The sequence below is a fragment of the Zeus faber genome (genome assembly GCF_960531495.2).
Source record: "Zeus faber genome assembly, chromosome: 13".
Lineage (NCBI taxonomy): Eukaryota > Metazoa > Chordata > Actinopteri > Zeiformes > Zeidae > Zeus > Zeus faber.
Window position 1 is genome coordinate 31,370,563 of NC_137198.1, and position 14,209 is coordinate 31,384,771.

General features: G+C 46.1%; 1 protein-coding gene across 1 annotated transcript in view; it reads left to right on the top strand.

The window, feature by feature from the left end:
* Positions 1–14,209, top strand: part of kiaa1109 (KIAA1109) — a 193,542-nt gene that overhangs the window by 126,238 nt on the left and 53,095 nt on the right. The window contains 2 exon segments of the mRNA XM_080012365.1: positions 201–416; positions 10,827–11,007. Coding sequence (XP_079868491.1) covers positions 201–416; positions 10,827–11,007 — 397 coding nt within the window.

Consider the following 14,209-nt stretch of genomic DNA (forward strand, 5'->3'; position numbering starts at 1 on the left):
GCCATAACATTTTTGTGACAGTCTCACCTACAGATGCGTTACCACCTTTGCCATGTTTTTGCCACTTGTTTCTATATGCTAATAGTGAGAAGTTGATAACGAAAAAATTTTCTCGTTATTATTACCAGTTACCAGCTGCAACTTTATTTTCCCTATTTTAAAAAACTAGAAATGATAGCTTGTTCTCCGCTCCCCTTCAGACAAACATCTCAAAGGAAGGCTTCAGGCTTCGCTGCGGTCAGCCAGCTTTTCAGCGAACGCTGGCCAAGCACCCCATCCAACCGGAGCTTCATGAGTTCGCCGACAGAGCGGAACATCGACTTTGAGCTGGACGTCCGCGTGGAGATTGACAGTGGGAAGTGCGTGCTGCATCCCACCACTCAACAGCCAGAGCACGAAGATGTCTCCTTCAGGAGGTATTGGTTCAACACTCCAGACAACCTCATCTGATGAGGTCGTTTTTACAGAAAAATTGTTTGCAACCTTAGCCTGTGTGTGTAAATTGAAACATAGGCTGCATGGCCTGTGGAGCTTCGCATTGGTTGAATACATAGCCCATTTGGCTCCAACAAAACACCATTGAAGACCATATGTGTGGTGTTTTTGCAGTGTGGTTTTAATTCCTTATGTTATGTAATGTAACGACTAACATAACCTGTCAACAACATCAACGGTGTTATAAATACCATTGGATGTTTTGTGGTGTCACTGCAACAGTTGCGAAACTGAAGGCTAAGGGCCGAAACATAAGTAAATGAATTTGGGTGCTTTTAGCTATGCAAAACTGCTTTCACACCTCTGACATGTGTGACCTGAAACACGAGGCAAGCAGGAAAGTCAGAGGGACTCCCTTTATATATTATATATATTTTATACAATTTTCTTATTTATTTATTTCATCCCTTATATGTACCCCCCGCAGCAAAACCCGCTATCTCACGCATTTCTAAAATCACCAGAAGCAGCCAAATAAGTTGAAAAAACCTTTCTATAAGGAAAATTTGATATTTCCAGATTTGTGTTCCTTTGTGTTTTTTATTTTTTATCGCAACATATTTTTAAAACTGAGTTTCATCTATAAATAGTAGAAAATGTTAAACCACGGAGTTTAATATTCCTGTTAGATTACATGGGGAAAAACATTTCACTTGCCGAGACGCTGAACAACGCCTATCAATCATTTTCTTTAATGCAAACCGTTCATGTGATGTGAAGTTAAAATGTGCAACCGTTTTGATGGAGTTCAACCTTGACTCGTAATACTTTTACACACTCACACGGAGACATTATTGTGTAGGGGCGTATACCAACGAAGAAGTAATGCTGACGTCGCTTCCGTAAACAAGACGAGGATCCTTTGGTTTCACTTGTCTGTGAAAACTTTCATGTCTGTGTTATGAATTACAAGGAGCGGGTGGCGGAAGATCTAAATCATATTGCGGACTTTAATCTGACCAGTGCGATAGATCCAAGTCAGTGTAAAGAGCGCATACTGGACTTAATTTTCTGCGATGATAGTCAGTTCTCCGACAGCAATGCTGAATCTGATACTGGCATAATCCTGGACTTTGAGAACATTTCAAACAGTGGATTTCAACCTGAATGTGACGATGAAACAGAATATTTTCAAGAACCACCAGAGGAGACCGATGACAGGCCCGTTGTTGTTACAACAGAAGAAGTTGATGTGTCATGAAGAAGTCCGTTGACGTTGGTGATGTAGATTATGAACAAATAGCAATGGACAAGATTCTCAAGTTTACCTGCAAATGCAGCCAGGGGCGAAAAGAAAATGAAAAGAGCCCCAAACAGTCTCTCAGAGTGTAGCTGGGATAGGGTTACCCACATAATAACTCCAAGAACTTTGAAGATATTTGGCATACACACATTTATATATTACATGACACATCAAGGCTAATATACAGAGACTATTTTGAGACTATTATTGATAGACTTTTTGTTGTGTTGTCCGCACTTTTAAACTCCTAAGTAATTCCACTTTTATAAAACATGTATATTTTTACTGTTAAAAGCCTTTGTAAGAACAGAAAAGATGTTATGTGACGATGACGCTGTTCAACATTCCCTCAAAACACAACAACCAAACATAGATTGCCCCCATTCAGCAGAGTGTCAAGTCCCCATTCAGTAGGGTTTCAAGTGGCCATGTGACAAGTAGCCATGTGTCTTTGTTGGTCCTCCAAACCATTTGCATTCTGGGAGCTACCTAATGAAGCCAAGTGTGGGGGGAAAACTTTCAAGGTGATTATCTCAGAAACAAAGCTAGCTTTATATTAAATTTGCTTGATTTGCACAAGTGATACCTTGTTTTGAAGCTCTGATTCTTCACTTTCAAATGATGCGGAAAAAAGTCAAAAGCCACCAAATGTACCTAAAGTCTACTGTGGGTCACATATTTAACGAAAACTCTCCACTCATGCCAGTTCAATTTGACGAGTCTCTGGATAGTTGCGGGACATTGTTTACACACACGAGAGCGATTCAGTCTATTTATTATTCGCTTTCCCTTACAAAAAGCACAAGATGCCAAATTCCGCAACAGTTCACATGTCTGTGGTCGTCTGTCTATTGTCGATGTAATTCTACTAACCAGATCAGCGGTGTCCTCTACTGCCCCCTGGTGGAGTCACACATATGTACAACCAGACATATGCTACATGGTCAAAAGTATGTGGACACCTAAATACCACAACCGTATGTGCTTGTTGAACATTTCATTTTATAGGCTTCTGTTGAGTCTGTGTTCCTAGATGTTTCCCCTTCAAAATAACAGCACTTACGGTTGACCAGGGCAGGTCTAGCATTGTATAAATTTGACAAACTGATTTGTTGGATAGTTGGCATCCAATGACCATGTTTAAAATCACTGAGCTCTTTAGTAGGACCCATTGTGCTTTAAATGTTTGTTTAAGGAGATTCCTTGGCTGTATGCGTGATTGTATACACCTGTTAGCCAAACCCATTAATTAGAAGGGGTGTCCACATACCTTTGGCTATGAAGTGTATGTCTATGTGTATGTTTATCTGACAAGTGGTGTTTTCCGTGCAAAGACACACAGTGTGTTGAAAACACACCAGTTTTATTGTAAATAGTGGGCAAGATCCTGAGGGATAAGTAAGGAAGGATGATATGGTACAACCAAAGGGGCTGGAAAGTAAAAGATGGAGGCGTCATCTCTGGAGAGACCCGAAACAGGACTGCAGTAAGGAGAAGGAGATAGTTCCTGTGGAGGACGGTACACCAGAACCAACACACAAGTGTGGCTAATCACAAGAAGAAGGCTTTATGCCAGATAAGGTCTAAGACCAGGGCCCAGACAAAGGCAGAAAAGGAGAAAAAGAAAAAAGCTTCCACTGGAACTAGCAGAGGAGAACGAGAGCTGCCACCAACCAACTTGAAAGGAGAACTGGACGCAGTAAAGGGAATCCCACCAGGTTGGGTGGAAGGATTAGAGGACATTTCCCAGGCAGAATCTCCACTCCGAGTAAAGGTGGCGGCAGAGGGAAGTAGCGAAGGCCTCGCAGGCCTATGTGAAGAACCGTGGGAAGAGATGGCCAGGGTTCTGGAATGGGAGCTATCCGGATCAGCTGATCGGCTTGCACATACTTGGGGAGGTAGAAGAAGAGGATAAAGATGAGAATAAGTGAAATGCATTAATAAAGAAAGATCTTTAAATAATAATAATATTTAACAATAATGAAAATGATTTAAGCACTTACAATGATGCCATAAATGATGGAACAAACTTTATGGATTACTTTATGATATTCTATAATCTACAAGTAACGATAGAAAGATAATTACCGGACAGTAATAATGTAGCCATGTTAAGCAGCTGTTTTCCGTAGAAGAGTCAGTCGCTGAAAGAAGAAGAAGAAGAAACAGTCTTTATTCGTCACGCAACACACCACACTACAACACATGCTTGCACGCACACACACACACGCACATGCTTTTGATGGTGGCCGGTGAAATGGATCCTCTGCATTTGACCCATCCTGGCTTGTCCTTCCTCCGGGGGCACAGCCAGGAGCAGTGGGCAGCATGCGTGGACGCGCCCAGGGACCAGGTGATAAATGTCCATCGCTGGTCAGACGATGATGGGTGCATGTTTTTTAGTAGGGGTCCTTACTGACGTGAGGTGGAGGAAACCCCATGTGAGCACGTGACCATGACCATGTGTACTCAGGTTTGTCTAATACCATGATGTCAATAATTTATTTAGCAAACCCCTTTAGCAAAGTGGCAATCCTCAACGGCTGAGCTATTGTCCAAGTACCCACACAGCAGTAAATAAACTAAATCAATTTTACCACAAAGTATTTCTATAGCAGCACTTACCCTGAATATCGGGAGTGTATCATTGCTCCTGAGAACCCTGGTGTGATAGTCAATCACTGTCAGTGAGTCTTATCAAAATGTTTCTAAATTCAAATTTAAGATTAAAGCTTTGCTAAGTTTAAGCGGAAGTATCTACTTCTGTAATGCAGCCCAGGAACCCTGAACCGACAATGAGCAGGCCCCTTCTACCCTGCCGACTTATATCTGCTTAATCTCCTCCTCTTGGGAGGAGCACTTCTTCTTGCTGGCGTGGGTTTCCTTCCCGTTAGATATTCCCGCCGCCATAGCTCTGCCTTTTATCTTCGCAATAATCAGTGCAGTATTAATATAGTATTAACAGGCTTATCGCAGTAGTAGACACGACCAAAGTCGAGCACAGGTCTTCCCATGCCATCCGATAACGGCTCCAAAGCCGCTGCCCAACTCTTCGGTAACTACTTGTAGAATCTCCACGCTGTTCTCTCCAGCTGCCGATCCCATTAGTTCAATCCAGGTGTACTCGTGATCTCCTCCCAGCTTACTCGTTTTGACGGCGAGTGACACGTCCCATTTAGGTCCAATTGGGGGCCCTGCCAAGCGTAGGCTTTGATCTCCTTGCCCTGTCTGAGGTTCTTGCTTGCTATCTGTCCTTCTGCCACGGTGTAAAAGAGGTGGCCATCGTAGGAATGGTCTCTCCCATTGTCCCATCCCGTCCATTCTTCCTTTTCCACCGTCCACCTTGTCTGAAGGTCTCGTATTTCCCGGCATAGTGTTCAGTACATTGTGGCACAATTCCCCCGTGCCAACTCTTTGGTGCAAGTTCTATTTTCCCGGTCACAGACCATTTTCCAAGGTCTCAGTGTTACGTAGAGTTGTGGTAGAGAACTGGACAGCGGTCCTGGGCGGATGGCCTGCGCCTTGGAATAAACAGTCACCAGATATTGGTATTTCACTCAGTAATTTCCAGATTGACTCAGACATAGTGAAACCCAGTTCTTTTCCATGCACATGAACGGGCTAGTAGTCCAAATCATTACTCCGTTTAGGCTGATCTCTATATATTCTCTTTTTATGGGGTCGGTGTCCCCCACGTGGTCAGTTCCTAGAGTTCTCCCGTCCTCCTTTGATAGCCCGTTTCTTATTAGAATCAGACAGTCCGAAGTTACTTGATGGGCCAGCACTGTCGGCCAAGCCAGTCCTTCTAGATGCGAACGATATTGCCAACTGTTGTTCACACCCTATCTCTATCCTTGCTCGCTGGCCCCCAGGCCTGCTTCTGCCGTCGCCTCTGGCTATTCTTCTCCCCTTATCCACAGGACCCCTACCAGTGATCTGCTTCTTCACTAGGCCCTTCTGTGCAAGGGGGTCAACGAACCTTCTCACTGGCCATCCCTCTGCCCACCTACCCGTTCCCGTCCCGGCAGTGGTAACAGGTCTCCAGCTCTTTTCCATCCCATTGACACCAGCACTGCCCCCGCTCCAGCTTCTTCTCTTAAATATCCAATCGGGTTATCAAGGTCAAAAGGAAAAATATAGGTAAAATATAAGCATCCACGACTTTTACCGGTTTCTACAGCATTTCATCCAACTTAGATCCCCCATCGACCCGCATGGGTTTGTCCTTCCCATAGCGTGGGAAGGGTGATGAGTTTGAAAAACACATACATCCATAACCTTTCCCCACTCCAGCGTTTATATTTTGTCGGTGAGAAATCACTTTTTCGCATACTCCAACTTCTCCAGAGCTCTGCCTGCCCAGAGCTCATTCACTCCTCTTCTTGTAACAACCACCGCTTTAACCGTGGCTATGTGAACCCAGGGTGGTAGGCGTGCATTTGCCATTTCCAGGATCTTGGTTTCTCCTTGCTAAAAAAATGGTTTCAACTGCTCCACTCCTTGGACTTAAGATATTTTTAGCAACACTGTGTTGCTGTCAAGTATTCTTTCCTCCTTTCTCGTACTACGGTTTCACAGCGACGTCTGTAGGATGATGGCATGGTCTCACCAAAACCTTCTGTCTCACTGCAAATGGCACTTTTTAGATTTGGTCCTGGTTTATCCCCTGCTGGTCCCTGGCCTGCCTCTTCTGACCGGAAGGGGCGCTGATTCAGTTCTTTACCAGGGGAGGGTCTGTGAGCTTGATTACGATCACTGAGAGCTTCTCCCACTTCTAGCAGTTTCATGCTCCAGTTGTTTGAGTTAGCATTCTTTGCTATTCACCCCTTAACCAGGCCTATTGTCCTTTCCACCACTCCATTCACTTGTGGTGTGTATGGGGGGAATAGACCCTGAGTGAGATCACAGAGTTCTGCTGGCACCAATTATCTAAGTGTTCCAGAAGTGGGTCCCTTCATCTGTTCTCCAGTCCTTGGGCACTCGCAGAATGCTACAGGTTTGATCCAGCATTCCTACGACACTTGTGCCGTTTGCTCTGCGCACTAGCTTCACCACCATGTATCCAGACCTAGAATCCACAAGCACCAAGAGGTATTTCCATCCACTCGCACTCCTTGCCGCCCTGCATTGTATTGACCACATACACATTGTATTGACCATACGGGAATCCAAAGTTGCAGTTTCTCCAATTCTTTACATGTGGATAGCACCCCCGCATGGCCCATATTTTCATGCACGGCCTGTACCACCGCCTCCTCGTCTTCTAGTGAGGCGGGCTGTCCCTTAGGCATCTTTCCCACCTCTAGTTGCCGACCAAAATGACTCTGCGGAGATGCACATAGCGACCAACCTCAGCGTTGCCCTGCCAGTGTGCCCCTTCCGTGGTGTGTGCTCTTTCATGTATCACCACCAGGTTTTAAGTTCAATCTCAGCTCTGTGATCTTCTTCCATAGGTCTTGGTGAGCTATTTATTTTCCTTTTGCTCCCTCAAACCGGTTTTACTGCCAGATCTCTAAATCCTCTTTCAGAGCCTTGGCACAGTAAAAAATTATCGGTAATCAGCCTCGCCTTCTTGATCTTCCTTTTCTCCAACTCCAGTCCGTCCAGGACTGCTCCCGTTTGCGCTGTACCCTTTCTGTTGGTGGACCTCTTTCCCCTTTTCCCAGAGGATGAAGCCCCAGTAAGCTTTCTCGTCCCATCCTTTCTTTGAGCTTTCGGTGTGCAGCTCCTTCTTGTACATCTCTGTTTTTATTCATGTCTGGTTTAGGTGGTTTCGGATTAGTGGTGGCCACTGGCCTTATCTCCAGGTCTGGGTCCAGTAGGATATCTTCCCATCTCCCCTTACCAGGTGTTGGTAGCTTTTGTACTTTCCGCCATATCTTTCCTTAGAAACTGATGCACTTGGCTGAGGGTAAGGACTTTAATATCCTGCCCTTGGGCCAGCTCCTTCAGATTCTTCCAGTTCTTAGCTAGTACCGCCAGCTCTTTCTCTTCGGATTGGAACTTATGTTCCACCAGTGTTAGACTATAACTCTATAGTGTGATTAATCCCCCTCCTTCCTTTTTGACTTTCACCTCTGCATTGTCATATTCGCAGCTAACCTCAGCCTCCAGCCAGCATTCCAGGCTTCTCTGCTCGAGTTAAACTGCAGTCAGGATTGTTCTTTGCAGATTTTCCAAATGTTTGTGACCCGCTCCCAACCAGGTCCAGTTATTATTCCTCAGCTGTCCTTGTATGGTCTAATCTTCTTTCAGCTTTGCGTAGAGGGTCTTCACTTATGCCTGGTATCCCTCAACATGGTCTCGAACATAGTTACAGAGTCCTAAAATACTTCGCAGCTCCCGTTTGTTGGTTGGGGGTTGTATCCGAGACAGCTTTTCCCTTGTTCCCCCCGGAAACCCAGTTGAAACTTGGAATGCCAGGTTATTCACCTGGAACTGTCAAAACTGACACTTGTTCAAGTTCATCTTGAGTCCTGCGTCAGTCATTCTCTCAATCACCTTTTGCAGCCCTTCCAGGTTGGCCTCCTCACTGTCATCCGCGATGACAGTATATACACCGTGGCTTCCAGTCCTTCCAAGATGTCCATTACTGTCTACTGGAACACATTGGGTGAATTCTTGTAGCCCTGCAGGAGTCTTCCCCACATGTACGATTTTCCTTTATGGGTAAACACTATCTTGGCTTGCGAAGTCCGAGACAGCGGCAGGCTAAAACATCCATTGGCCGGCTAAAACTTCCATTGGCCAGATCAATACAGGATTTGTATTTCCTGACCCGTAGTGTCCTTATCGTGCCTTGTGGGTTGATCAGGCTAGCTCTATTAGCTATGGTCCGACGATTCAGGGCCTTGAAGTTGATTATTGGTCTCCAGCCTTCTCTAGCCGCCTCAGGCTTTTTGACGGCCTGAATTGGGCTGTTAGTGATTGGATTTAGCTCCTCCCTGAGAATCCCCAGGGCCAGCAGCTCCTTGACTATTAACTCCATCTCCTCCACTGCTCCCAGGTTCGGGGGTATTTGCTCAACGGAGGGTGCACCCCACCTTCGATCATATGGGTGTATTTTTGATCCATCTTGCCACAGTCGTTCTGAAACCACGGCACCTGCGACTTTGACAGTGTCTCCTGCAATATTTCCTTTCCCACACTTGAGAGGTCACTCTCCCGCACTTTCTCCTTCATGAGCTCCGGCACGTCCACAGGCTTGTAGTAGTTCTTCTGTACCGGCTCCAGCCGTCCTAATCTTGCGTGGAGTGTCTCCAACTTCTCTGCTACAGGAACTCTGTGCATCTTTGGCCGGTGTATGTCTGTCAAGTCTTTTGTCGTAATCAGGTTGTGGGCCATATGGTAGCCTTCCAGATGCCATAGGGTACCTTTCTCTTCTGCTCGTCCGCCAGCTCCACTGTGAGATATCCTTCTGTCTTTAACTTATCTCAGGGCAGAGACTCCCCCGGAGTCTACTCGGTAGGGAAAATCTTAAATGTTGGTATTGATGTCGTCCCCCATCCACTAGACATTCTCCAGGGCCAGCTGCTGCTTGGTGGCCATCACTTCCTGGACCCTTCCGCTGTCTCCTTACAAGACTGGAAGAGGGCCGTCTTCTGCTCTGACGTCAGTTTGCGAACTCCGCTGCCGGAATGTATTCCTTTCTCACCGAGGGAGTCCTTTTCTCCATATAACTCCTACCAGCAGGTCCCCTTGATGTACAGGTACATCTCATAAAATTAGAATATCATGAAAAAGTTCAATATTTTCACTCATTTCAGAAAGTGAAACCCATAGATTATATAGATTCATTACACGTAGAGTGAAATATTTCAAGCCTTTATTTCTTTAAATTTTGATGATTGTGGATATAGATAATGAAAACCCAAAATTCAGTGTCTCAGAAAATTTGAATATTGTGAAAAAGTACGATATTGGAAAGTCATGGTGTCACACCCTAATCAGCTAATTAACTCAAACTGGAGTGGCCATTTGAGTTAAATCCTTTAGTTTGTAGGGAAACTGAGGGGGTATAATCATCACAGTCCGGTAATTATCATTCTATCATTATTTGTAGATGAAAGAATATCATAGAGTAATTCATAAACAGTTTGTTACATGATTTGTGGCATCGTTGTATGTGCTTAAATCATTTTCATTATTGTTTTACATTATTATTTCTAGACATCTTTCTTTATGAATGCATTTAATTTATTCTCATCTTTATCCTCTACTTCTACCTCCCCAAGTATGGGCAAGTCTATCAGCTGATCCGGTAGCTCCCATTCCAGTACCCTGGCCATCTCTTCCGGTGCTTCTTCACATAGGCCTGCGAGGCCTTCGATGCTTCCCCCGCCACCTCCTTGACTTGGAGTGGAGATCCTGCCAGCGAAATGTCCTCTAATACTTCCATCCATCCTGGTGTGATTCCCCTCACTGCGTCCGGTTCTCATGCCAACTCGTGGTGGCAGCTCTCGTTCTCCTCCACTGGTCCCAGCGGATGCTTTCGTCTTTTTCTCTTTTTCTTCCCTTGTCTGGGCCCTGGTCTTAGGCCTTATCTTGCCTGTAGCCTTCTTCTTGGGCTTAGCCGCACTGCTCGTTGATTACTGTAACGGGCAACAGGTATAAAGCCACCCTGATCCTGGGCCCAATTACCTAGACCCAAGACAGGTGTGGCTGCTCAAACCATACCACCCCCCCCCCCCCACCACCACTCAAGTGTTATAAATTGCATTCACAACATAGGTGATGTTTTGGCCCTTATATACCTAGAAACCCAGAACTTCTAAATTCCTATGAACTTCTGAGTTTCTATGTATACTCTTCACTTACTTTTTAAGTTGGGAAATGTGACCATAGTTGTCTATTAGAGTAACACTAATATGGAGCTTAGACAAAATGTTGATTTACAGCAGCAGTAAAGACATCAGATTAAAATAATACAAATTAGTCTTATGTATGTATATTCAGGGGCGGACAGTGGAAGTATTCTAGTCCATGTGAATGGCATACATTGTGACCAGCTGAGCAGTTAGAAGTGCAGCTTCTTGTTGTTACTTGCGTACACTAACAACATACATGCTGTTACATAACGTACATACAGGAGCTGTGAGCGCAGCCTACGAAGTCTGGACCAAGAGTCTCCTCCCAAGAAGAAGAAGCTGCAGCCAGCATACAGCTCCACCAGCCACCTCCTCACTGGCAAGAGGTGTCCCTCCTCCCTGCAGAACAAGTCCAATGACCTGGAGACAACTGTTTTTTATATTCCGGGGGTAGACGTCAAGGTCAGTGCAGTTTCTACAAATTGTCCTCATGACCTTTGTTTGTTTGTTTATTTATTTATTTATTTATTTTTACAAATCTTCCCCTTATTTATTAATTTATTTTTAAAATCTTGTTTATTTACATATTTTTTATAAATCTGTAAATCTGTAATGAATCTATGACATCGCACATTGGATTTCTCAAAACACTGGAGTGTCCTGAGGCCTCTGATGGTCTCCCTGTATAATAAATCCCTTGGTGGTGTGATCTCCTCCCATGGCTTCTCCAACCACTGCTATGCAGGTGACACTCAACCCTCTCTCCTTTCCCCACTCGGAAACATTTTGAAAGGCGCATGTCTCTAAGACATTAACACATGGATGACTGTGTTGGATGGTTGACTACCTGAAACTCAATATGCCCGTTCTGATTCCCATTCTGATTCAGTCTGATTCACACTGAGCTCCTCTTTCCCCTTGGTAAAGATTGCCCTCAGGCAGACCTCTGCATTACCATCTAGAACACTGAGGTACTTCCCTCTCAGACTGCCAAGAACCTTGTAGTAATTCTGGACAACCAGTTCGCCTGCTCTGCCCACATCGCCACATACATATACATACTTTGATATATATATGCAGTGAAATGTAATGCAACGCACCCGGTGATAACACACAATTTGTCCTAGGGAAAAAAATTCTAATAGACCACTAACTGACTCCTAAAACGTAATACAGTAAGTCGAATACTTATAGAATAAAAATTTAAATATATAGAACAAAATAAAAAACAATGAAATAAAATGGAATAGATAGAGGGAATATGCTTATGTATATGGAATAGGCAATTATGTATATCCAGATATGTGCATTAAAGTGGCATGTGATTAAAGTGAGGTAGTACTTGGGATAATACAGCACAGTATACAACAGTACGGCGCAGCAATACGGCATCACGAACAACCCTGAACAGTGACACAGTATGCGGTACAGTATGCTACATATAGTACAGTAGGTAGTGGAGCCTATGTGTGTGGCTCAATGAGGACCCCTGGTGAGGTCAGCATTGACCGTTCTTATGGCTTGCGGGAAAAAACTCTGTCTCAGTCTCTCTGTTCTAGCTGTGTGACTGCGGAGGCGCTTGCCTGACCGCAGCAGCTGGAACAGTCCGTTGTTGGGGTGATGAGGATCCTTCATGATCCTACGGGCTCTGCTACTACACCTCCTGGTGTTTAACTCCTGCAAGGGGGGGAGGGTAGTTCCAGTGATACTTCAGCTGAACGCACCACCCTCTGCAGGGCCCGCCTGTCCTGGGCAGTACAGCTCCAAAACCAGGCAGTGATGTTGCCTGTCAGGATGCTCTCCACTGCTCCAGAGTCAGAAGGACTTGAGGATCCTCACCGAGACCCAGAATTTCCTCAGCTGCCTGAGGTGGTAAAGACGCTGCCTCGCCTTTCTCACCAAAGTGTCTGTATGTAAAGTCCATGTTAAATCCTCCGTGATGTGGACTCCCAGGTACTTGAAGCTGCTCACCCTGTCGACGGAAGTCCCATTAATCACCAAGGGCGCGTGTGTCCTATGAATGGACGCCTAAAGTCCACAATCAGCTCCTTAGTTTTACTGACCTTCAGGTGGACGCTGTTGTCCTGGCACCAGAGTGACAGGTCAGCCACCTCCTCGCGGTAGGCCTTCTCGTCGCAGTCGGTGATCAGGCCCACGACAACGGTGTCGTCAGCAAACTTGATGATGGTGTTGGAGCTGGACCTGGCCACACAGTCATGTGTGTACAGGGAGTACAGTAGGGGGCTGAGGACACAACCCTGGGGGGATCCTGTATTCAGGGTGAGGGAGCTTGACATGTGCTTCTCCACCCTGACCACCTGGGGGCGGGCTGTGAGGAAGTCCAGGATCCAGGCGCACAGCTGAGCATTCAGTCCTAGCCCCTTCAGCTTGATAGCCAGTCTGGTGGGGACTATGGTGTTGAAAGCTGAACTGTAATCGATGAACAGCAATCTCACATAGGCCCCCTTCTGGCCATCCAGATGCGTGAACTTGGTGTGCAGTACCTGGGAGACCGCGGTACGCGAACTGCAACGGGTCCAAGGTGCGGGGGAGGGAGGCGCAGATATAATCCTTAATCAGCCTCTTGAAACACTTCATGACCACCGAGGTAAGGGCCACCGGACGGTGGTCATTCAGGTAGGCAGGAGAGGCGATCTTCAGGACAGGAACGACGGTGGACCTCTTGAAGCAGGGCGGGACCACTGATTCAGCCAGGGAGATGTTGAATATTGTAGTGAACACCGGAGCTAGCTGGTTAGCATAGGTCTTCGGTACTCGCCCAGATATGCCATCTGGGCCCGCAGCTTTCCTGGTGTTCACCCGCATCTGAGCCTTCCTGACCTCGTGCACGGACACTGAGAGTGCGCGCTCATCACCAGCGGTGTAACTCCAATTAGCCGGTGAGCTAGCGGTGCTGTTGCCAGACTCAAACCGCGCATGAAAGGAGTTCAGTTCGTTGGCTAAGGAGGTGTCTACACTCGTGGCTGGGGAGGAGCTGCTGTTGTAGTGCGTAATAGTCCGCAGCCCCTGCCACAAGCGTCTTGTGTCCCCCCGCTCCATCTGTAGCTCCACGGTCTCTCTGTACGCCCGTTTAGCGTCCCTCACCGCCCTCCGCAGATTGTACGACGCCGCTTTGTAATTGTCCATATTTCCAGATACAAGACCGTCGTTGTAAGCAGCCGTGCGAGCATTCAGAGCGCAGCGGATGGATTTATCAACCCATGGTTTCTGGTTTGGAAATATCCGAACTTTCACCGTGGGAAGAATATTATCTGCTAGCGTAGTTACAAAACTTACTACAACCTCCGTTAACTCGCTGACGTCACTTGAACTTGTTTGGAACATGTCCCAGTCTACGTCAGTCAGAGCGTCCTGAAGCGCAGCCTCCGATTGGTCCGTCCACCGCTTCACTTCCCTCGTCACCACCAGTTCACGCGCAATCACAGGCCTGTAAACGGGAACCAGTTTACAGGCCATGTTTCCGTCAGGACGCAACAGTTCCTCGTGTCTGGAATTTAATCCTCGCTCGAAGTTCATCCATCTTGTTCTCCAGGGACTGGACGTTGGCAAGAAGGATGCTTGGCAGAGGTGGACGGTAAGGTTGCGTCCTCATTCTGATGCCACCTTCGTTTACCCTCGGTTGTTGTTGTTGTTTGTTGAGAGT